Raw genomic sequence first — 25,248 nt, forward strand, 5'->3', positions numbered from 1 at the left:
AGAACCCTGGCGCAGTAGACACGTTACTCGGTGAAGAGAAATGGTCCACCTTCCCCCCCCCCCCTCCCCTCCTAATAAATTTGTCACATGTATTTTTTGGTGCTTTAGAGTGTATAGATCATGAAAAATCATGTTAACATAAAAAATCTTGGGTCTTACTGTCCCTTCTGGCTTAATTTTGAAGGGTACCCATTTCAGGTGCCGCGGCTGCTTTTCGTCGCTCCAAAACATTCCATGAGTTTGGTGATCACTTGTGTCTTTGTTATTTGAGCTACAAGAATTTCCTTTACGTTTTTGTTGACAGTGATGCCTTCTGCACGATATGCAATAATCAGAACGACAATATATGTAATAAGGTGACCGCAGTGAAGCTACGTGTGTACCCACCGTCTGTCACACGTTGCGAACTGTGAATTTGCCAAAGTATTTGCAATAAACCATCTCTCTCGAAAACTGTGCAACTTATTAGAAACAAAGTACACCACAGTTTCAAAGAACAGTCTCTTGTAATTCTTTTGAGCTATGCCACATCACCATGGGCCTATTCTGCTGTCTTCTGTCGCCGGTTTATCTCCCCTACCCCCAAGTAGAAAGCGACTCTTCTGTTACGTAGGATTTGACAGCTTCTTCTTCGTCGTCGTCAGAGTCTGGAAAGTCCACAAGGAAGTCAACCATATCTTCTGCGGACCACACTGGTTCCAAGGTGCCATCAACGTCGATCCATCCATGTCCATTGCTTGCTGCTGGAACATCAGGCGCGGGTTCGAGAGCCCTTTTTCAAATGGCAACTTGATAGTTGCTCCGTTTGATGTGCTCTTGAAGAGTTTGTTTGCACGGAGGCATGCTTGCCATGTCAATGTTGTTTGCGTTCAATGGCTCATCTCCACATCTCTCCTTGAGTAGCTGGTGTCGGAGGTCATTGACACTGGTGGAACGATGTCTGCCGTACATGACACAGGTGAAGGTCTCAAGATCGGCTTTGATTTCTTCAGCGATGGCCCATGTATCTCCAAGGCGGCAATTGTTTCCACAAATCTTGGACTCTGCTGAAGAACTTTGATAGGTTTAATTTTCCCAATGCACTTGAACTCACTTGTTCTGTTGCAGCCGGTATAAGCATGAAGAGCCAGGAAGGCGGTGCAGTGCTGTTGCCCGTATGCTTTTTGCGATGTCAGTGACGTTGATGAGCCACTGTTTGTGCACCATTCCTGTGTCGAACAGAATCACCACATCCTTCAGCTGCAGAGCGAAGTTCAGGAGAATGAAGAACATGTTCAAGTCGGGACTCTTGACGCGGACGAACCTGTAGCCATTCCATTCAGCTTACGCACAGTAGAGGGCAACTCTGGAATCCGTCTCTTCTTGTGTGGATTTGAGCGTTGCGATTGGCGTCCTTGTTGTCTTCAGCTCATCTGTCGATTCAAGCAGGACGGCTTCTCCCTCACATATCAGCATGACTTTTCTGTCCTTGAATTTTGGCGCATTCTCATCTTTGCTCCAAACGTCGAGTAATACTTGGGTGAGCTGCTTCTTATTTTCGTCGTTTGACAGAAACGTCTTCCAGTCTGCAGGACGCTTAGTGCTTTCTCCTTTCATGATGATCTTATCGCCAGTGCCTCTCCTTTTCCTTTCTATTGCTTTGATTGAGTTTTGTACATGTCTGTACTGAACACCATGTCCGTTCCCTTTGGCAGCATGTCAAGTATCTTCTGGCTGATCTCCCTGAAATTGGAAGGAAGCTGTTGCAAGCAGTGAAACACTGCATTGCCATCGATCACAACCAGCGTCGCATCATGGGGAGGTAGATCGGCATCTTCCATATCTTTGGTGAGGTAGTTGAACCCTTTAGCTTTGTTGGTCTTGGCAAGGAAATTGTCAGCAGTGGCAATACTGTAAGGTACAGGAGTAAGTTGGTATGTCATCAACTGTTTCAGATCGAGTTGAGCACCTGCTTCCTGTGCCTTCAGAAGGAGTTGAAAGGCATTGTTCCCTTGTTGTTTGTATTCCACAATCTTCTTGGTAGTCTTCATGTGGACGGTTTTGTTCATCTCTGCCATCGTTTTGAGGTTCAGCCGCTTGACTGGTTCAAAGAAATGGTCATTTGCCATCAGTCTCTGCGTGACGAACGCCTCCTTCGTGGCTTTACCAGTTTTTTCTGCCCTCAACACATCATGCTGAATGCCAGTTCGGACAGACGCTCCAGATGACAGGGCGATGAGTTTGACCGAGGCTTCCTCACAGAAAGGGTTGATGAAACTTTTGATTGCATCCTGAGTCTTCAGGACGTTGCTTTCGCTCTTCAGTATCTCAGAAGGACGCAAGTCACGATGTCTACTGCCAGCCTCATCACCTTGTGCCATGCCAGCCATGTTGAGAGTTGCATGAAGATACTTTGACATTTTCATGGGTTGTCCTGACCCATCTGTGGTAGGCCTCCTGGTTGGACAGCAGTCCCGTGAGACCAGCGCCACCTCCGCCAGCTCCTCCTCGGCTTTTGGCGTGTTTCATGAACGTTTCTTCCATGGTTTTGTGCACTGCACAGCGATTGCCAGGAATGAAGGACCTTGCCACGCTGAAAGCACCTCTCTGCAGCATCTCTTTGATTCCAGGATGTGACAGGTCAATGTTTGCCAAGAAAACTGAGAAGAAGGTCAGGCAGCGTGCATAGTTTTGTCCATCAAAATTGAAGAAGAGGTCTGGCATTTGGGACATTGTTTGTGTGTAGAGCAGGAAGTCGCTGATTTTGACAGCCTCAAGGAGCGCAAGAACAAGCCATACATGATGGAAGTCGCTGATTTTGACAGCCTCAAGGAGCGCAAGAACAAGCCATATATGATCGATGTACGACAACCAAAATTGTGCAGTTGGTCCAAAGGCTCCTTCTCTGACTCTATCTCTGAACTGTTCGTATTCTGCCATGAAACTTGCGATAGCTTCATCTTGCTGAAGCTCAGTCAATGTCTCTTTTGAGAAGAAACAAGAGGCTGTCTGGAGTTTGATCGTGCTGTCTTCTGACAGTGTCGGAAATGATGTGTCTTCATCTCTGATTTCAAGATATCTTTCCAGCACCGAGCGTTCTATACTCTCAAGCATTGTCTTATGTCAGAATAATGCTCGTTCATAATGTTTGCCAGATGGCACCCCTTGCAGAGAACTAGAAGAGATCAGGCCTGCCTCCAGAAGGATATCTCCGAACCCAGAACCATCCAGATTTTTCCCAAGCATCTTGAGGTACGCACATGCAAGGTAGAATGTAACGACCAGAATGATATGCTTCTTGTACCAGTCAGGTTGGTTTCAAATGATCAGGTAGGCTTTCATACAAACCCCAAGATCAAACGTAGTGATAACGTACTCTTGTCCAACCTCTCTCGTGGCCTTCTCTGCAAGTCTCCAGCACTCCTAGACTGTCTTGTACTGGTAATGGGGTCATGGATCACAGGGTAGTAGGCCAATGTCGTCTTCTTTACTGGGTTCTGCCCACACTGTGAAATGAAGCCAGCCCACGCTGGTATTTCCTGATCTGACATGCCGCTGTATTTCCGGAGAAGAATCCATTGGAGGTTTGAACTTTGAACTTAATTGAGAGCATCTTCACCTCCATCAACTGTCAAGTGCCTAATTACAAAAGGTGGGCATTTCCGCTGGGTTACGAAGCACTCTGGTAAATCCTCTTGTGTCAAATGCAGAGATTGCTCACCGGTTCTTGGAATGGATGGCATCACGCGGTACGTTCCACCATGGTTAGTTTCTTCAACTTCTTGCTGCATGATGCCGTGTGCTGTGTGAACGGAACTCAGGCCGTGGACTACACTCAGCAGTTGGTCAAAGTTGTCAAACTCAGAGTGGAATACAGATGGCGTTGTCGGATTTACTGCGATCTGTGTGCTGAGCACGTTTGAGGCTTCTTTCAAAGCTTTCCCGATAGCAAACACACACACACACACACACACACACACACACATGTGCTCACACTTGGAAAGTGCACATAAACTTTTTTTTTCAATAAAAAGACCAGTTTGAATTTGTAAAGAATTAAACTTGTGTCGTAGCCAAATAGGGGGTAGGGTAGATAACCCGGCGACAGAGGAAAACAAAATAGGCCCATGGTGATGTGGCATAGCTCAAAAGAATCACAAGAGACTGTTCTTTGAAACTGTGGTGTACTTTGTTTCTAATAAGTTACACAGTTTTCGAGAGAGACGGTTTAGTGCAAACACTTTGGCAAATTCACAGTTCGCAACGTGTGACAGACGGTGGGTACACACGTAGCTTCACTGCGGTCACCTTATTGCATATATTGTCGTTCTGATTATTGCATATCGTGCAGAAGGCATTACTGTCAACAAAAACATAAAGGAAATTCTCGTAGCTCAAATAACAAAGACACAAGTGATCACCAAACTCATGGAATGTTTTGGAGCGACGAAAAGCAGCCACGGCATGTGAGATGGGTACCCCTCAAAATTAAGCCAGAAGGGACAGTGAGTCCCAAGACTTTTTATGTTAACATGATTTTTCGTGATCTATATACTCTAAAGCACCAAAAAATACATATGAAAAATTTATTAGGGGGTGGGTGAAAGGTAGACCGTTTCTCCTGACAGACTACGTCAGTTTAGCTTGTGAAAAAGAATGCATGTGGCTGGAGTATGAAGGTGGCAAAATGAAGTGCATCAGATAGTCATGAAGAGCAAAGGCTGCCTGGAAGATGAAAATGGGTCAGTCTCCAGAACTTTGTTGGAAATCGGGGTCTCTTAGTCTGATGTATTTACATGTGTTTACAATGATTATTCAGATATTTCACATGTTATCAGCTATCCACGGTAAACGCAAGTCACTGAAACAAGACACTGCTGCCTGGTCAGTGACGTCAAGATCTCTTGATCTAAATCTACGCTGCTTTGTAAAGGAACACGATCCAAACTGGCAAACTTATTTGTTTATTTTCAAACGGGAGGTGGGCGTTTACAAGCTATGACACTCAGCACAATTTAAAACCCAAAATGGAGGAGCGGGGTTTGGGGGACATTCACTGGATACAGTGGTCGTTTACAGTTCTTACACATCTCCTCGCACAGAGAGATGATGTGATACAGTGGTCGTTTACAGTTCTTACACATCTCCTAGCACAGAGAGATGATGTGATACAGTGGTCGTTTACAGTTCTTACACATCTCCTGGCACAGAGAGATGATGTTATACAGTGGTCGTTTACAGTTCTTACACATCTCCTAGCACAGAGAGATGATGTGATACAGTGGTCGTTTACAGTTCTTACACATCTCCCAGCACAGAAAGATGATGTGATACAGTGGTCGTTTACAGTTCTTACACATCTCCTAGCACAGAGAGATGATGTGATACAGTGGTCGTTTACAGTTCTTACACATCTCCCAGCACAGAGAGATGATGTTGTTGAGGCACAGCCTAGTCTTCCAGTGCTGGATTGTCCTCTTGTTGAGAGGCAGCCAACTTCATGGTGGAATAATCAGCTGAACTCATGGGGTGTATGGGGGTGTTTCGGGTTTTTGTTTGTTTTTGTCGTTGTTGTGGTGTGAAGTGGAATTTTGTTTAATCTCGTCACACATGCTGGTGACTGTAGACATTTTGTTAAAGCATTAAATTTCACATTTGAACATTATCATTTAAAAAGAAGGAGAGGAGGGGACAGGGGGAGGGTTGAACGGTGACTTGGGGAAAACTGGGTAGAAGGAGGGTGGAAATTGTTGTGGCGTCATTTATTGCGAATGTGACTGTTTTCCATCTAACCGTTTAGGTCGCCACATCCTGTCTTCAGTCATGATGCATGCAATGTAAATACATACATGTCATCCATACCATCAGCCCATGGTAAGCCGAACTGGCTGTCTCTTACAGAAGATGGTGACATCAGGATTTAATGTGAGTGCACCTCAGAACTGTTCAAAATGGTGTGGGAAATGACCATGCTGGCGGTGTCCATTCACCTCTGCTGCTAGCCGGACAACAGCACGGCTCATTGTGGTGGTCTCAAGTGATCTCTGCCTCCTCTGGGAGATGCCTGTGTCCAGGGTACCTACTCTCTGGCAGTCTTTTTCTGACTAACACATGGACTGGCGCAAGTTACATCCAGAGACAGTTCTGTAACTTCTGAGAGCTTTTTTTCTTTCTTAGTTCATTCTCATGTTCACTTGCATGTACGTGAGAGTGGACTTTTCCCTGCATGACCATTTTTACCCTGCTTTGAACTTGAGCCAGTCATACTCAATTTCTGGACTGTGCATGCTTGTTTTTGCTTGTCATGACCCACCCAGTGCTGACATGGAATATGGCATGAATATTTGGTTTTCTGCATATGTATACACATGAAGGGGGTCAGGCATTAGCAGGTCTGTACATCTGTTGACCTGGGAGATCAGTAAAATCCCTACCCTTAACCCTCCAGGCTTTGGGACTGGGATTCAAACCCTGGACCCTCAGATTGAAAGTGCAACACTTTTAACCACTTGACTGTTGTACAAGTTTGGGAATCATTCACATCAAAGCTTGTGGTCAACATGGTGAAAAGTGTTCCAAGACTGGACCGCCATGGCCTTCTGTGTTATCAAACAGGGGACGTGTGTGTGTGTGTGTGTGTGTGTGTATTGTGTGACTGTGTGTGTGTTTGTGTGACTGTGTGTGTTGTGTGACTGTGTGTGTGTGTGTGTGTTGTGTGACTGTGTGTGTGTGTGTGTGTGTGTGTTGTGTGACTGTGTGTGTGTGTGTAAATGTACACGTGTGTGTGTGTGTGTGTGTAAATGTACATGTATGTGTGTGTGTGTGTGTGTGTGTGTGTGTAAATGTACATGTGTGTGTGTGTGTGTATGTGTGTGTAAAAAATATGTATGTGTTTGAGTGTAACTGTGCACATGTGTGTGTGTGTGTGTGTGTGTGTGTGATGTGTGATGTGTGTTAGTACATTATATGCATTCTTGCTTTCACTGTCAAACACTACTTCCAGTTTGCCAGGTTTCTCCCTCTCCCTTTCTCTCCCAAGCAGTGCAATCTCACACATGAGGTGCTCTTTTTATTTGACCGTCTCCTGATTCAGCACTTCACAGTTCTTCCAAACAATACACCAACTGATCCAACCACAACCACAACAACAAACGCCATGTCCCTACTTAAACCTCACACCTTCACTTGTCTTTTCATAACACATGACGGCAACCATTGAACACCTTATTCTGATTAAAAAAATATTAAAAAACAAACAAACTAGCAATGACCATACTAAACTTTCAAACTTCACTTGTCTTTTCCAAACACACGACACCAATTGTTAAACACTGTTAATAAAAAATATATAAAAATCAAACCAAAAATCCCACTTTTGGACACTTCTAATTTGATACAAAAATTTTTTCAGTTTATTAGTATTACTAAAGACATATGTACGCCACATGCTAAAGTTCACAATTTCCGAACTGGATGTAAGAATGCAGAAGAAGGAGGAGTGATAAAAAAATGAACCCACCCCCCCCCCCCCCCCAGCCCCCCCCCCCCCCCCCCCCCAAAAAAAAACACCCACAAACAAACAAAGAAACCAAAAACAAACCCTGAGTTGAAAATTAGCTACCAGCAATTTTGTGTAGAAAAAATGGTTATGATATTATCAGGGTTGTTTGTCATTTCCGTCATTCTGTTGGAAAGTTACGATGATTTACCAGCCAGTTATTGTTCCAAGAAAATATCATTTAAAAATCGACGAACTGAAGAAGTGCGCCTTGGTGTATGGTTCACAACATGACAAGAATCTCCAACCTTTACACATGTCAGTACATGATGCATGGGGCTTTACTTCTGTTCACTTCCAAGTGATACAGACAGCACTGCCATGACTACGCTCTCCAAGTCAAAATCCAAAAAAGTCACAAGGCCATGACACAGATCAAAACAGCAATATTCTATCAAATGGTATAGAAGTTACAATGACAAATAAGGAACCTTCAAATTCAAAGTTACAATAGCTGTACCTTTACGGCTGTAACTTTAAGAAGAAGATGTACAAGAGAAAATGATGGACAACAATTTCCAACATTCAGGTTAATTTGTGCATGCTGGTTAAGCTATAAATGGAGTCTGAATGGAATATCTAAGTTAATGGCACACAATTGTTGATGAGAGGTTCACAATGCTGACACATTTCCCTTCAAGCAATTCTACGCAAGCTAGCATTAGTGCTGCTGAACCTCACTAACGTAAAATCTACATAACTGGTGTTTGAGTTGTGACAACAATTTCCAACAAGTTAAAATTTGGAGTTCAAAGAGCCAGCACAGCCAAAAAAATCATGGACACAAATTTCTTTTTATGCAAACTGGCAGCTGCTGGCTGCATCAGATACGATCAATCTCAAAGCATACATAGAGCTGGGTTAACAAAAAGCAGTGTGCTGAACTTTTCATCAGTTAGCTGACAGCTGCAATCAACAACAGCCATCATGATTATCTCATAGGGGTTTTCCTTCATCAAAACAAAAAACAAAACAAAGCCCAAACTGCCCCGCCCCCTAAAACTCCTGAAATAGATATCTTAAAAAGGTCAAAATCCCATTTTCAAAAGGAAAAAAATCTCCACAAAATGGATGGATTACCATTTCTCTCTTCCAGTAAATATGTACATGATGGTCTCACTTCTGATGAAGCAATAATGAAAGCCATCCAATGGTATAGGAGTTAGGATGGCCAGGCCCAAACTGCCCAAGATCTTGAATTCTAACTTAAAACAACGACTAAAAAACAACGTGTATGCAAACGGTAACAAGTGTATAATCTCTGGCAAAAACAAACAAAAGTTTTCTAGCGTCTTACCTTCATTCAGATATATGCACACACACTGCTATTATTATCAATTTGGTTTGAATAAAATCCACAATACGCAACCAAACCGTGAAGAAAAGACACAAAGCTGTAACTCAGGCAAAACTGACAGACCAAAGTTTCGTACGTTCAAGCAAATCTGAGCGTGCTGGTATCACAATGTAAATGACTATGCAATGATAACCAATGACCCAGGGGGACTTCCAGAGACTAGGAGTCATGGACAGATGAACAGGAACAGACTGATGAACGGACGGACAGAGTGAAACAGAGAGGCTCAAAGTATGAAAACATGACACGTACATGTTTCTACAAATACAATTAACATGTTTGTTTGTGCCTTCTTTGAGGCACATTTATAATACACAGTGAGCAAAAAATTTATTGAAGAAATAAGTCTTAAATGTGAACAATAATACACAAAGACACACCCACACTACAGAAAGAACAAAAATAGTACTGAGTTAACAATTATGTATCTGAGCCTTAAGACATGCACTCTTCATGTTTTCCTGCTCTTCAGTTTTGCAGTGAGTTTTGGTCAAACAAACACATATGCACACACACACACACTCATTCATTTGGTCAAATACAAATACACATGCATGTACACACACACACTCGCTCATTTGGTCAAAAACTCATGCAAGCACACACACAAACTCATTCATTTGGTCAAATACACACATATGCATACACACACACATACACTCATTAGTATGGGCAGACACACACACACACATGCTTATCAATTTGGTCAGACACAAACATGCATGCACACACACACACTCTCTCTGTGTCTCTCATTCATTTGGTCAAAAACAGAAAAACACAAGTATGCACTCATACACACATACATACACACAAGCACATCTACTCAAACACAGCCTCCCACTCCCCACACAAACCAACCTTTGCTCTCCACATGATAATAATGCACTGCTGTACACATACACAGGCACAGGCACATAAACCCCATCCTAACTTCACCACTGCTGCTCTGTTGGCAAGATGCCCAAGTAACGACACAGATATTGATCCCTGTACACCACACAAAACCTGCTGCCCTATGCTGCCGGATGTGTGGGGCAGACCGTGGCCGCAAGGCAACAACACAAACACAACATTATAAATCCAAAATACACACACAGGGACACCCCACTCATCATCAAAAAGGTACACATGGACAGTCCACCCAGGATCAGAAAGGTACACATGGACAGTCCACCCAGGATCAGAAAGGTACACATGGACAGTCCACTCAGGATAAAAAAATGTACACATCATCAACAGTCTCACACACGTCACCATGTGACACACCACACTCATCACAACACCATCCTTCTGCTTCACCAGATAATCATGTGCACACACAGAAAAGACGTATAAAATGATGTCAGGAATTCCAATTCTTTCCACATGCAGATTTAACTGCTGGCCAAACAAAACCAGAATCTCTGCTGTTGCTTCCACATTATCAATGTTTTTTTTCTGGTAAATAAAACAAGCTGATCCTTGGCTTTCCTTGCACAGACTTCACAACACGCTCTGACAGACTTTGAGAAAGAAGGGGGGAAAAAAAAAAAGAAACAAAAAAATGCCAACAACAGGGAAAAAAAAGAGAAAAAAAAAAAGGAAGAGTGGTCACTAAAGAATGAATCCATGTGTATGTTCCACAAACCACTTCCACCTTTCAAACAGTGGGACACAACGAAGAAATATATACCACAAACCGAATCTACTTCCGATGATTCTCCTCACAGAATGAATCCATGTCGCCGATGCATCATCTTTCTCAACATCCTTGCGTTCAGAGCACGAGCCAACAGTACAGATATCAAAGATATCCAAATCAGTCTGCACATCTGATAAACCTGACCCTCACTGATTCCAGTTAACTCAGGTGACTATTCTAATGAAGTACTTAAAAACTGAAACATAAAAACTGAAACACACAAACAGTAATGGTGGGAGAAAACAACAACATCAACAACAATAACAACAACAGAAAAATCCAAAGTAGAAATTTCTATAATACAGAAGTACACTCACCAAAATAAAGGTACCATACTTTCCATTTTCAATGTCATAAAAGACATCACAATGTAAAAGTAAATAAAAACAGACACTGTGATTTATCCATTGAAGCTTACCAAAGAGAAGAAAAAAAACTGCACAGCTGACACTAAAAATATACGGTTCAACTTTAAACAAGCGATCAGACACTGAACTACACCATACCACTACATCAGGGGTGCAAGTGACCCCACTACATCAGGGGTGCAAGTGACCCCACTACATCAGGGGTGCAAGTGACCCCACTACATCAGGGGTGCAAGTGACCCCACTACATCAGGGGTGCAAGTGACCCCACTACATCAGGGGTGCAAGTGACCAAAATCTGGAGTTTACCTAAGTTCCTTAATCCCCAAAGTGCTGGACTTGAGAATCGAAAACAGGAAAAGGACTTTCCCAGTACATACTGTTTTTTTTCTTTCCCACACATGAAAATCAACCAAATCTTGTTTAAATATCAACATGATTACTGAAGAAAAAAAAAAGTGTTAAGTGCAAAACCTGATACAAATATGATTTTCTGCTCACTGTCAGAAACTGGTTTTGTGGAACGGTAAGCTGACTGCTGGAAGTGAATGATGATACCTGAGACAATTCACATTGATCAGCATTTCACTTTAAAAAAAAAAAAATCTAAATTTTACAGTCCTGTCTATCAAAGATTCAATCAATCAATGTTTTCATCTCTTCAACTTGACTTTCTGGTTTTGATACTTTCATAACACACCAAACTCTTGTCCAACACTTTTTTTTCTAAAAAAAAAATGACATGCAGGCAAGGATGGTATGCTAAAAGCTAGAAATATTTCCACAATTAGAAACCCTGAAAAAAAAACCCAAAAATCTTCAAAATGACACTGTGTAAGCTGCATCATTCTATCAAAAGTTATATTCAGATGATCAAAAGAATAACATCTTTGTTCAACCAAAAGCTGCCTGTTGAAAAAGAAAAATTCCGCAAACCAAGCAATGCTGTCCACATCAGAATTTCAGTCCCATACCCAAACAACTTATGCATTTGTATCTCTAAAACTTTAACTGATCGCTGTCTTTTCCATGATATTCAGACATTTCAAAACAAAATTAGATCTTCCCAGTTATGGCACATCAAGCAATTCCCACAGAAACCAACTTTGAGGCAAGACGGCAGACGAAACGTATATTGCATTACTGACCCAAATGTTCAAGAACAAACAAGTTGATTTAATGTCCCCTTCTTAATACTGACAAGCAATAAATATGCTGATTGTAGAGTAAGTGTCACTGTCAAGAATTTTCTTTCCTTTAATTCTGGACAAGACATGCTGTCACACAGTCTTGAAATCACAGCTTATCGAAACTGAATCTGCACAACACTATATTTTGCGAAAATCCAGCAAAGATTCAGGAAATGACCAAAAGAAAATTTTGCAAATCGGAGGCAGACAAAACAATTTTTTTTTATCCAAATCTGAAACGTTCTTAACACTTGCACCCCTACAACAAAGAAAACTTGACATAACGTAGTATGGACACAGTTCCTTACCTCCTTTAAAAAAAAAGAAAAAGAAAGTCCCAACCTCCCAAGCCACCACACAGCTGAGGACAGACAGCAGACAATGGCTGACCCCTTGCTACATGACCATGACCCCTACTACATGAACATGACCCCTGATTGACTCCTGCTACATGACCATGACCGCTGAATCCCCCCACCCCCTCCCCTCCCCTCCAGTTAGATGACCATGAGCAGCCGCACCTCCTTGGTGTTCATGCGCTGCGACACGTTGGTGAGGCGCACCAGCTGCACCTGGTCGGTGGTGCCCGCGCTGAAGACGCGGTAGATGTGGTAGCCCTCGCCCTGCTCCGAGGCGAACTTGACCTCGTTGGCCGAGATCTCAAACACCTCCTTCTTGCTGGAGCGCGTGGCCTTGACCTCCACGTACACCGTGTAGGCCTCGTCCTCCGAGGTGCACACCACCTCAAAGTCATAGGGCTTGCCTGACTCCTCCGCCTCGTTGGTCCAGATCACCTCGTAAATGTCTGAGTGCAGCTTCTTCTGCTGCAGCAGGTAGTCGTAGACCAGGTGCTCCCCCCAGCGGCCCACGTCCACATTGTTGGAGGACTCCGACAAGGTCACGCTGGACGGGATCTGGAGGGCATTGCCCCGGCCCAGTTCCTCGTACTCTGTCTCGCTGGCCAGCTGGGTCCACACCGGCAGCTCTGCAACGCCATCACCATTCTTTTATCATTTCTTTTTTTTTTCTAAATCTTTTTTAATACATTTTTTTTAACCCACTCGTGACAGCCAGTTTCTTTCCCTTTCTTTCCACTACAGAGACCCCAATCTCATGCCGAATGGGAGTATAGATTTAGAAATGCTGTGTGCATAGTCCTTATCCACCTCTGCAATATTAGAACCTTGTGTTTTCAACATTCCAATCATGTCTGCATCGTCGCCCATTTTGTCGTTCATACAGAGAGAGTTAAAAAGGCTGAAGTGCTCCTGGGAAATGCAACTCCAAACAACTAAACTAGAGAAAGCCATTCAAAAATCTGAAAATCAGGTTGTTTGAGAAGTATAAATTGATCTTAGAAAGACAGAACAATAACAATGGACTCTTAACATATCAGAATGGACAGGAAAACCATCTGCAGTGACCCAGGCTGTGACACACAACTCACACATGGAGGAATCTGGTGAACAGTTCTGTGAGCACCCCTTATAACTCTTCATAGAGTGGAGTTGAGGGGGAAGAAGAAGAAATTAAATCTCACTGTAATCCATGCTTGTTTTCTGAAGAAAGGCAGTTTTTGCCGAAAATTTGTGCCCATCTTTAACCTCTTGACTGCGCTGCTGACGTATGGCGTACGTCATGAAATGTTGCTCACCAATGCTGTATTGACGTGCGCCGTACGTCATGTTACAATGTTCTATGTTTCAAGTCCCGCATTACTGAAAATACAGTCTGCCAACCATTAAATTAGCTCCCCTGAGAGCTCTTTATCTCCTGAGTTCCATGAGCTAAAATTATTCATTGGATTGTCATATTTATGGCGAAAGTTTTGCAAGTTTGTACGAAGCTCAATTTGTATTTGCAAAGCCATGGCTGAACGCAGACAAACCCCAACACTTGCATTTGTATTGAAAGAATTCTTTCGCGATGCAAACAGTAGAGATGAAGATTGTGGACTGAATGAGACAGAACTGCGTGAAGTTGATGCCGAAGACGCTGATTTTGACAGTGGAGGGGAGTGGGAGGTGGAGTTGCTTGACGAAACAGAAGACAGACAAGCTCAGCTGATTCAAGATGCAGGTGGGTGTTTACGAGGTTTGTCAGTTTATTATTTGCTTTCTGTTTGTTGTAACAATGAATATGACTGCATTGTGTGTGTTCTGAATGTGTTAGCTGTGGTAAGTGGCTTCGTCAGTCACTGATCAGTGTGTGTGAGTGAGAGAGAGTCAGTCACGTGGGTACTGTGTCTGACCATCACAGCACAAGGGGGCGTGGCTTGCTGGCTGGCTCATTGTTGATGACAGCGTGTGTCGCTCGCCTGGAGCTTTGTGAGTGTTCCTTCCCGAGTGTGTATTGGTTTGTTGTTGCTGTTGTGTGTGTGTGTGTGTGTGTGTGTGAGAGAGAGAGAGAGAGAGAGAGAGGGGGGGGGCGGGGGGGGGGGGGGGGGGGGAAAGAGATGATGTTTTATAAAACTGAAATCAGAGAATGATATACAGAATTGTATGCCTAAATTACTTTGTAAATGCAACACTTGTAGAAGTGTGTGTGTGTGTGTGTGTGTTGTCATTTTGTTTTGTATGAGAAAGAGAGAATGAAGGGGGTGTGGCATACCATGAACCAGTTTCAGTGTGTGTGTGTTTTGGGGGTTTGGGGTGGGGTGGGGTAGGTGTGTGTGTGTTTGTATTTCAGCTTTTGAAAACAATCAGGAAAAAAATGGTACCATTTCATGATCTTTTTATATGTAAAAAAAAAAAAAAAAAGAAAAAAAGAACCAACAAACTTAGTCTTTTATGCAATGTGTTTCAGGTATGCAGCATGGTGATGATCATGATGTTCATCCTGGACCATCTGGAGTTGACAACTTGCCACAAACCTACAGCTGAAGACCAGCAGCAGCAAGACCAAAGGGCAGTAAACAAGCCTCCAGCAATTCTGGATTACAACAAAAACATGGGTGCCATGGACCATCATGACCAACAGCTGCAGCCCTATGATGCCACAAGGAAAACCCTGAAGTGGTACAGATAGCTGTGTGTGCATTTTCTACAAATTGCCATGTTGAATGCACACATCCTCTACAAAAAAGCAGACAACAGCAGTACACTCCTGAACTTCAGAAGGATGTAATTAGTGCCATGATTTTTGGTGACCAAGACACTGCTAAAGATGACCACGCTGTTTGTCTTGTGTGGACGACACTTCATCCCACCTACCCCACAGAAGTCCTGGCCACAAAGGAGGTGCAGAGTCTGCTGGAAGAAAGGACAAAGAAAGGATGTGGGGTTCTACTGCCCAGACTGCCCCAGCAAACCAGGACTGTGTCTTGAAGACTGTTTCTGCAAGTACCACACACAGCGTTTTTACTGGCGATAGATCCTGGGTGAGTACACCCTTTTCATTCTTTGTGTGGACTGTGTTGGAGTCTTATGCATCTGGACACTGTTGCTCAGCCTTGACAGTGTGTGTGGTTGATCACAACAGTCACAAGAAAGACAGGTTGATAACCTGGTTGATATTGTAGCACCTACATGATGGAATGACAGTCCCAATTTTTTTTTTATTAATGCGTTTTATGGAATTTTTCTGTCAGATTGACTCATTATTTGAACATGTATTGAAAACAAAATCTTGGTTCATTTTCCTTTCATTTGATATATACTTTTATGCACTTATCTTCAGTACTTTTTGAAATATAAGCAAATTAAAATCATTGACATGTTTTTCTTGTTTTTCTGAAAATTTTCTCAGCATAGGCCATAGCAAAATGTACTAGCAGTGAAGGGGTTAATTTGCTGGTTAGAATTTGGCATTCTGAATGTTTCATCGCTGTATGATGTGTTAATTCTTTAAACAAACAAACAAACAAACAACAACAACAACAACAAAGAACAAGCGCAAACAAAACTTACGCAGCTGGTCAGACCGGGGTCGGAATGGTGGCCAGCATTTTCTGGTGATGCTGCCTGGACGTTGCTGCTGCTGCTGTTGCTGCTGCTGTTCTGTGGCTGTGGCCCCCACCGCCTTCTCTTCCATCTGCGCATCCCCCTGTTCCCCACCTCCTGCCCTGACTTCTGGGGGGGCACCTTCCCTGGGCACTGCTGTCCCATCCCCAGAGACCACCTCTTCTGACGCCGGTCGCTTGCTTCCGGAGGTTTCCACGTCCACCTGGTCACTCTTCCGTTTGCCTGGAGTAGGAGAAGAATTGTAAAAGTGAATAAAAAAATAATAACAAAACAAAGAAAAGAAAGATAAAATAAAAGAGAGCAGTAAGTAATGAAGCATAAAGGATTTTTCTTTCTGTGTTCATGGGCTGCATCACCCACATTCAGGTGCTACAGCCAAGTGGTTAAAGCGTTGGGACTTACAATCTGAGGGCCCCGGTTTCGAATCACTAACAGCACCTGGTATGTAAGGGTGGAGATTTTTCCTATAGACCTTGTTCGTTAGGAAACCGGAAGTCAGTGAAAAGTTCAGCCCCTTCACATTGGGACGTCCGGATAAGGCAACATGGCGACTCTGTCCGCTGAAACTGAAAGTGCGCTTGAATCCATGAAAGTTAAAGAAAAAGAGTATTTAAAAAAAAGAACGGACAACTGATAAGTAGCACGAAAGTTGAACTTGTTCGTCATGCAAAGATTTTAAAATGTCGCGGAACCAGAAACAATAAGGCGTAGTCAAGTCAGTTTCTGCTGTCTCAGAGACATTTCTGCTGTCAAGGCGACATAAACCTCCCACAGATTTTTAACAACTGAAGAAAAAAGTATCGCTCCTGTGTGTGACCCATTCATTCAAAATCTATATACATTCTAGCATTTCATATTGTTGCTACATAGTATGAGTGTGTGTGTGTGTGTGTGTGTGTGTGTGTGTGTGTGAGTGTGTGCGCGTGCGCCTTCTAAAAACAGATTTCAGACTTGAGAAAATGGCCATTGCTGTTCCAATGAATTTGATCTTTTTCTGGCTTTTCTATCACCTGACTTCATAATACATATTGTGGGGAGGAGAGTGTTGGAGTTGAGCATGGAAATCTTGCAACTTTCGCTTTTAGAGACTCCCCACAAATTCTCTTTCTGTTGTAATCAAGGACAAATTACTCTAATTTTTTTCATAACAAACAAGGTCTATCTCCCAGGTCAAAATAATGTGCTGACCTGCTGGTGCCTGAACTCCCTTCGTGTGTATACATGCAGAAGATCAAATACATATGTTAAAGATTCTGTAATCCATGGCTATGCTCGGTGGGCGATGGAAACAAAAACATATCCAGCACCCATATCCCTGAAAACAGAGCATGGCTACCTACATGGCCGTGTAAATAAATAAAATGATCATACATGTAAAATGTTCCATATTTGTATATGTGTGTGTAACTGAAACCTGATCAAATGACACAGGAAACGAATGATGAATGCCCAATGGCAGCTGTCAGTCAGCTCTACCCATGTAGGGAGCCTGTTGTGCAAATGACTCGGTGTTTATAAGCACTTAGAGCTTGGTCTTTGACTAAGGATACGTGCTACAAAACATCCATATCATCATCAACATTCATAATCTATCCCTGCCATTAACCCTTTCACCGCCAAGCTCGCATTTATGCACAGGCGTGGTAGAGGACACATGTAACTGAAAGCTGACCATTCATTGGTCTGTGATCCATGAACCTGCTGCTCTTAATGTTTGGTGGTAGGATAGGCCATATTTTCTATACATCGCAGGGAGAATCCCCAGCTATTCTTAGCCACTGTCTTTTCTGTGTTTATACCACAAGGGAATTTTGTACTCTAAATTGACTGGCGGTGAAAGGGTTAAGGCAACCATGCTCTGTTCTGGGGAATTCATGAAGGATTAGTTCGGTTTGTTTTTTTTATAATGGGCAAATTATGAACTGAAAAAAAAAAAAAAAAAAAAAAAAAGGGGGGGGTGGGGGGTGGGGGGGAATAAAGGATTAGCTTGGGTATGCTTTTTTAACATGCACAGAAGTAATCACCCTCAGCTTAATAAATGCAGGGGATGAAAGCTTCCCCCCACACTCCCCACCCCTTTTTCGTGAAGCTCTGATCTGATTCATTTCATTTTCATGTTGACTGATAACAGAATAAAAATAAAAGATACAAAGATATATATCAACCATATACAAGAAAGTGCTGTGTGGATTAGGCTTTGAATACAACTACTAAAAAACGTAACAACAACAACAAATAAATAACACAAAAACATAACACTTAAAGCAATCTAGCGCAACTCTAACATGCAAACAGCTGCAACAGGAACAGCAGCAAAGGTAACAAGAACAGCAACGTCAACAAGAGTAACGGCAACAAGAACAACATCAACAAGAACAGCAAGATCAACAAAAACAGCAACAACATCGACAAAAACAGCAAGAAAAGAGGCAACAAGAACAATGGCAAAAACGAACAGCAACAATGGTAACAAGAACTGCAAAGTTAACAATGTGAACAAGAACAGCAACAATGCCAACAAGAACAGCAACAATGCCAACACGAACAGCAACAATGCCAACAAGAACAGCAACAATGCCAACAAGAACAGCAACAATGCCAACAAGAGCAGCAACAATGCCAACAAGAGCAGCAACAATGCCAACAAGAGCAGCAACAATACCAACAAGAACAGCAACAATGCCAACAAGAGCAGCAACAATGCCAACAAGAGCAGCAACAATGCCAACACGAACAGCAACAATGCCAACAAGAACAGCAACAATGCCAACACGAACAGCAACAATGCCAACACGAACAGCAACAATGTGAACAAGAACAGCAACAATGTGAACAAGAACAGCAACAGCCAACAAGAACAGCAACAATGTGAACAAGAACAGCAACAATGCCAACAAGAACAGCAACAATGTGAACAAGAACAGCAACAATGCCAACACGAACAGCAACAATACCAACAAGAACAGCAACAATGCCAACAAGAGCAGCAACAATGCCAACAAGAACAGCAACGATGTGAACAAGAACAGCAACAATGCCAACACGAACAGCAACAATGCCAACAAGAACAGCAACAATACCAACAAGAACAGCAACAATGCCAACAAGAGCAGCAACAATGCCAACAAGAACAGCAACGATGTGAACAAGAACAGCAACAATGCCAACAAGAACAGCAACAATACCAACAAGAGCAGCAACAATGTGAACAAGAACAGCAACAATGCCAACAAGAACAGCAACAATGCCAACAAGAGCAGCAACAATGCCAACAAGAACAGCAACAATGTGAACAAGAACAGCAACAATACCAACACGAACAGCAACAATACCAACAAGAGCAGCAACAATGTGAACACGAACAGCAACAATGCCAACAAGAGCAGCAACAATGCCAACAAGAGCAGCAACAATGCCAACAAGAACAGCAACAATGTGAACAAGAGCAGCAACAATACCAACAAGAACAGCAACAATGTGAACAAGAACAGCAACAATACCAACAAGAACAGCAACAATGTGAACAAGAACAGCAACAATGCCAACAAGAACAGCAACAATGCCAACAAGAACAGCAACAATGCCAACAACAGCAGCAACAATACCAACAAGAACAGCAACAATGCCAACAAGAGCAGCAACAATGCCAACAAGAACAGCAACAATGTCAACAATAGCAGCAACAATACCAACAAGAGCAGCAACAATGCCAACAAGAGCAGCAACAATGCCAACAAGAGCAGCAACAATGCCAACACGAACAGCAACAATGCCAACAAGAACAGCAACAATGCCAACAAGAGCAGCAACAATGCCAACACGAACAGCAACAATGTGAACAAGAACAGCAACAATGTGAACAAGAGCAGCAACAATGCCAACAAGAACAGCAACAATGTGAACAAGAACAGCAACAGCCAACAAGAACAGCAACAATGTGAACAAGAACAGCAACAATGCCAACACGAACAGCAACAATGCCAACAAGAACAGCAACAATACCAACAAGAACAGCAACAATGCCAACAAGAGCAGCAACAATGCCAACAAGAACAGCAACGATGTGAACAAGAACAGCAACAATGCCAACACGAACAGCAACAATGCCAACAAGAACAGCAACAATACCAACAAGAACAGCAACAATGCCAACAAGAGCAGCAACAATGCCAACAAGAACAGCAACGATGTGAACAAGAACAGCAACAATGCCAACAAGAACAGCAACAATACCAACAAGAGCAGCAACAATGTGAACAAGAACAGCAACAATGCCAACAAGAACAGCAACAATGCCAACAAGAGCAGCAACAATGCCAACAAGAACAGCAACAATGTGAACAAGAACAGCAACAATACCAACACGAACAGCAACAATACCAACAAGAGCAGCAACAATGTGAACAAGAACAGCAACAATGCCAACAAGAGCAGCAACAATGCCAACAAGAACAGCAACAATGCCAACAAGAACAGCAACAATGCCAACAAGAACAGCAACAATACCAACAAGAACAGCAACGATGTGAACAAGAACAGCAACAATGCCAACAAGAACAGCAACAATACCAACAAGAACAGCAACGATGTGAACAAGAACAGCAACAATGCCAACAAGAACAGCAACGATGTGAACAAGAACAGCAACGATGTGAACAAGAACAGCAACAATGCCAACAAGAACAGCAACAATGCCAACAAGAACAGCAACAACAGCAACAAGAACAGCAACAATACCAACAAGAACAGCAACAATACCAACAAGAACAGCAACAATGTGAACAAGAACAGCAACAATGCCAACAAGAACAGCAACAATGTGAACAAGAACAGCAACAATGCCAACAAGAACAGCAACAATGCCAACAAGAGCAGCAACAATGCCAACAAGAACAGCAACAATGCCAACAAGAACAGCAACAATGTGAACAAGAACAGCAACAATGCCAACAAGAGCAGCAACAATGCCAACAAGAACAGCAACAATGCCAACAAGAACAGCAACAATGCCAACAAGAACAGCAACAATACCAACAAGAGCAGCAACAATGCCAACAAGAACAGCAACAATGCCAACAAGAGCAGCAACAATACCAACAAGAACAGCAACAATGCCAACAAGAGCAGCAACAATGCCAACAAGAACAGCAACAATACCAACAAGAACAGCAACAATGTGAACAAGAACAGCAACAATGTGAACAAGAACAGCAACAATGCCAACAAGAGCAGCAACAATGCCAACAAGAACAGCAACAATGCCAACAAGAACAGCAACAATGCCAACAAGAACAGCAACAATGTGAACAAGAACAGCAACAATGCCAACAAGAGCAGCAACAATGTGAACAAGAACAGCAACAATGTGAACAAGAACAGCAACAATGCCAACAAGAGCAGCAACAATGTGAACAAGAACAGCAACAATGTGAACAAGAACAGCAACAATGTGAACAAGAACAGCAACAATGCCAACAAGAACAGCAACAATACCAACAAGAGCAGCAACAATGTGAACAAGAACAGCAACAATGTGAACAAGAACAGCAACAATGCCAACAAGAACAGCAACGATGTGAACAAGAACAGCAACAATACCAACAAGAACAGCAACAATGTGAACAAGAACAGCAACAATACCAACAAGAACAGCAACAATACCAACAAGAACAGCAACAATGCCAACAAGAACAGCAACAATGCCAACAAGAACAGCAACAATGCCAACAAGAGCAGCAACAATGCCAACAAGAGTAGCAACAATGTGAACAAGAACAGCAACAATGTGAACAAGAACAGCAACAATGCCAACAAGAGCAGCAACAATGCCAACAAGAACAGCAACAATGTGAACAAGAACAGCAACAATGTGAACAAGAGCAGCAACAATGTGAACAAGAACAGCAACAATGCCAACAAGAGCAGCAACAATGCCAACAAGAGCAGCAACAATGCCAACAAGAACAGCAACAATGTGAACAAGAACAGCAACAATGCCAACAAGAACAGCAACAATGCCAACAACAGCAGCAACAATGTGAACAAGAACAGCAACAATGCCAACAACAGCAGCAACAATGTGAACAAGAACAGCAACAATGCCAACAAGAACAGCAACAATGTGAACAAGAACAGCAACAATGCCAACAACAGCAGCAACAATGTGAACAAGAACAGCAACAATGCCAACAACAGCAGCAACAATGTGAACAAGAACAGCAACAATGCCAACAAGAACAGCAACAATGTGAACAAGAACAGCAACAATGCCAACAAGAACAGCAACAATGCCAACAACAGCAGCAACAATGTGAACAAGAACAGCAACAATGCCAACAACAGCAGCAACAATGTGAACAAGAACAGCAACAATGCCAACAAGAACAGCAACAATGTGAACAAGAACAGCAACAATGCCAACAACAGCAGCAACAATGTGAACAAGAACAGCAACAATGCCAACAACAGCAGCAACAATGTGAACAAGAACAGCAACAATGCCAACAAGAACAGCAACAATGTGAACAAGAACAGCAACAATGCCAACAAGAACAGCAACAATGCCAACAAGAACAGCAACAATGTGAACAAGAACAGCAACAATGCCAACAAGAACAGCAACAATGCCAACAAGAACAGCAACAATGCCAACAAGAGCAGCAACAGCCAACAAGAACAGCAACAATGCGAACAAGAACAGCAACAATGCCAACAAGAACAGCAACAATGCCAACAAGAGCAGCAACAGCCAACAAGAACAGCAACAATGCCAACAAGAACAGCAACAATGCCAACAAGAACAGCAACAATGCCAACAAGAACAGCAACAATGTGAACAAGAACAGCAACAATGCCAACAAGAGCAGCAACAATGCCAACAAGAACAGCAACAATACCAACAAGAACAGCAACAACAGCAACAATACCAACAAGAACAGCAACAATACCAACAAGAACAGCAACAATACCAACAAGAACAGCAACAACACCAACAAGAACAGCAACAACAGCAACAATGCCAACAAGAACAGCAACAATGCCAACAAGAGCAGCAACAATACCAACAAGAACAGCAACAATACCAACAAGAACAGCAACAATACCAACAAGAACAGCAACAATGCCAACAAGAACAAGAACAGCAACAATGCCAACAAGAACAGCAACAATGCCAACAAGAACAGCAACAATGCCAACAAGAACAGCAACAATGCCAACAAGAACAGCAACAATGCCAACAAGAACAGCAACAATGCCAACAAGAACAGCAACAATACCAACAAGAACAGCAACAATGTGAACAAGAACAGCAACAATGCCAACAAGAACAGCAACAATGCCAACAAGAACAGCAACAATGTGAACAAGAACAGCAACAATGCCAACAAGAGCAGCAACAATGCCAACAAGAACAGCAACAATGCCAACAAGAGCAGCAACAATGCCAACAAGAGCAGCAACAACACCAACAAGAACAGCAACAACAGCAACAATGCCAACAAGAACAGCAACAATGCCAACACGAACAAGAACAGCCAAACGCTGCATGCCAAGCGAGGACCTAAAAGCAGCGACACGTACGGGAATCACCTGACACTGGGACGCTGTCCTGCCTCCTCACACCGCCACCTCCACCTCCTCCTGCACCACCACCACCACCACCACCGCTCTCCCCTCCTTCCCCACCTCTCTCCCCGCCATCCCGCGACGCCTGACGCTCCACCCCTTCCCTCCACTGACCCCCAGGATGGGCCATGCCCACACCACCACCACCACCACCATCACCCTGGGCGTGACTGGAGGCAGAAGGGGCGGAGCCAGAGCCGGAGGTGGAACGGGCAGGAGCGGAGGAGGCCTTGCTGTCCTGGGAGGCAGGGTCGGAAGTTCCTCTGGGCTCCATGTGCAGGTTGGAGGGCAGGTCTCGTCGACGCTGGACCTCTTCCGGCGCTTTGGGGGGCGGCCAGATGGTGGGGCCCATGGGCTTGCCCTCACCGGCCACTGTTGTTGGAGGGGAGCAGGGGAGGGGGCGGGAGGGGCAGAGAAAGGAAGTGTTATTAACTGTTTGTGTTTCACTTTGGATCGCTTCGCTTCTTCTCCCTTCAATCAACACACATGGAGCTGTTTCGTTTTCTTTTATTAACCTTTCAGTTTCACTTTGGGATTGTTTTGTTTCTCCCTTCACACACACATTGCAAGTTTGTTTTCATAGAAAAAATTTTTTTTTTCACTTTTGATCATTTCATTCCTGCCTTCAACACAGTTTGCTCTTACAGAGTTGAAAAACAAAAAACAAAAAGGGGGGAATCGAAATAAAAAAATAAACAAAAAACCAATACATTTATAAAAGATGATTGGTAGAAAAAAAACAAAAAACAAAAAACAACAACAACTGGGAACACTAGATTTTTAGAAAAATCTTATCCAACTCCTAATATCCTGCAAACTTAAATAATACATATTCAGACATGACAGCAAAGAATTCAGCCAGATGGTCAGAAATGAAGCACACTCTCATCCAACTCCTGTTATTCTCCTGGCATGTATGCTTCCTCAAGGCTCAAGCACTCTTTCTCTCCACACTCACCGTGTTTCTTGGGACCCGCTGCGTCTCGGTGCTCCCCGGGGGCTGGTGGGGGCCAGGCGCGCAGTGAGGGGGCGTCACTCTCCTGCCCTCCCGCCCCTGAACACACCCCAGGTTGTACACATGACTCAAACACATCCTCCATGATACACATCTCAACATACTGTCTGTCTGCCCCTGAACACAACCCATGTTGTACACATGACTCAAACACATCCTCCATGATACACATATCAACATACTGTCTGGCAGCCCCTGAACACAACCCATGTTGTACACATGACTCAAACACATCCTCCATGATACACATCACAACATACTCTCTGTCTGCCCCTGAACACACACCATGTTGTACACATGACTCAAACACATCCTCCATGATACACATCACAACATACTCTCTGTCTGCCCCTGAACACACCCCATGTTGTACACATGACTCAAACACATCCTCCATGATACACATCACAACATACTCTCTGTCTGCCCCTGAACACACACTATGTTGTACACATGACTCAAACACATCCTCCATGATACACACCACAACATACTCTCTGTCTGCCCCT

General features: G+C 43.2%; 1 protein-coding gene across 1 annotated transcript in view; it reads right to left on the bottom strand.

The window, feature by feature from the left end:
- Positions 1-11,677: 11,677 nt before the first annotated feature.
- LOC143285481 (uncharacterized) overlaps positions 11,678-25,248 on the bottom strand; it is a 70,651-nt gene continuing 57,080 nt past the window's right edge. Inside the window, 4 exon segments of the mRNA XM_076592801.1 lie at positions 11,678-13,121; positions 16,045-16,320; positions 23,680-24,096; positions 24,683-24,778. Of these exon segments, the coding sequence (XP_076448916.1) occupies positions 12,634-13,121; positions 16,045-16,320; positions 23,680-24,096; positions 24,683-24,778 (1,277 nt within the window). The 3' untranslated portion in view covers positions 11,678-12,633.

This window comes from Babylonia areolata, chromosome 9 (genome assembly GCF_041734735.1).
Source record: "Babylonia areolata isolate BAREFJ2019XMU chromosome 9, ASM4173473v1, whole genome shotgun sequence".
NCBI classification, from domain to species: Eukaryota; Metazoa; Mollusca; class Gastropoda; order Neogastropoda; family Buccinidae; genus Babylonia; species Babylonia areolata.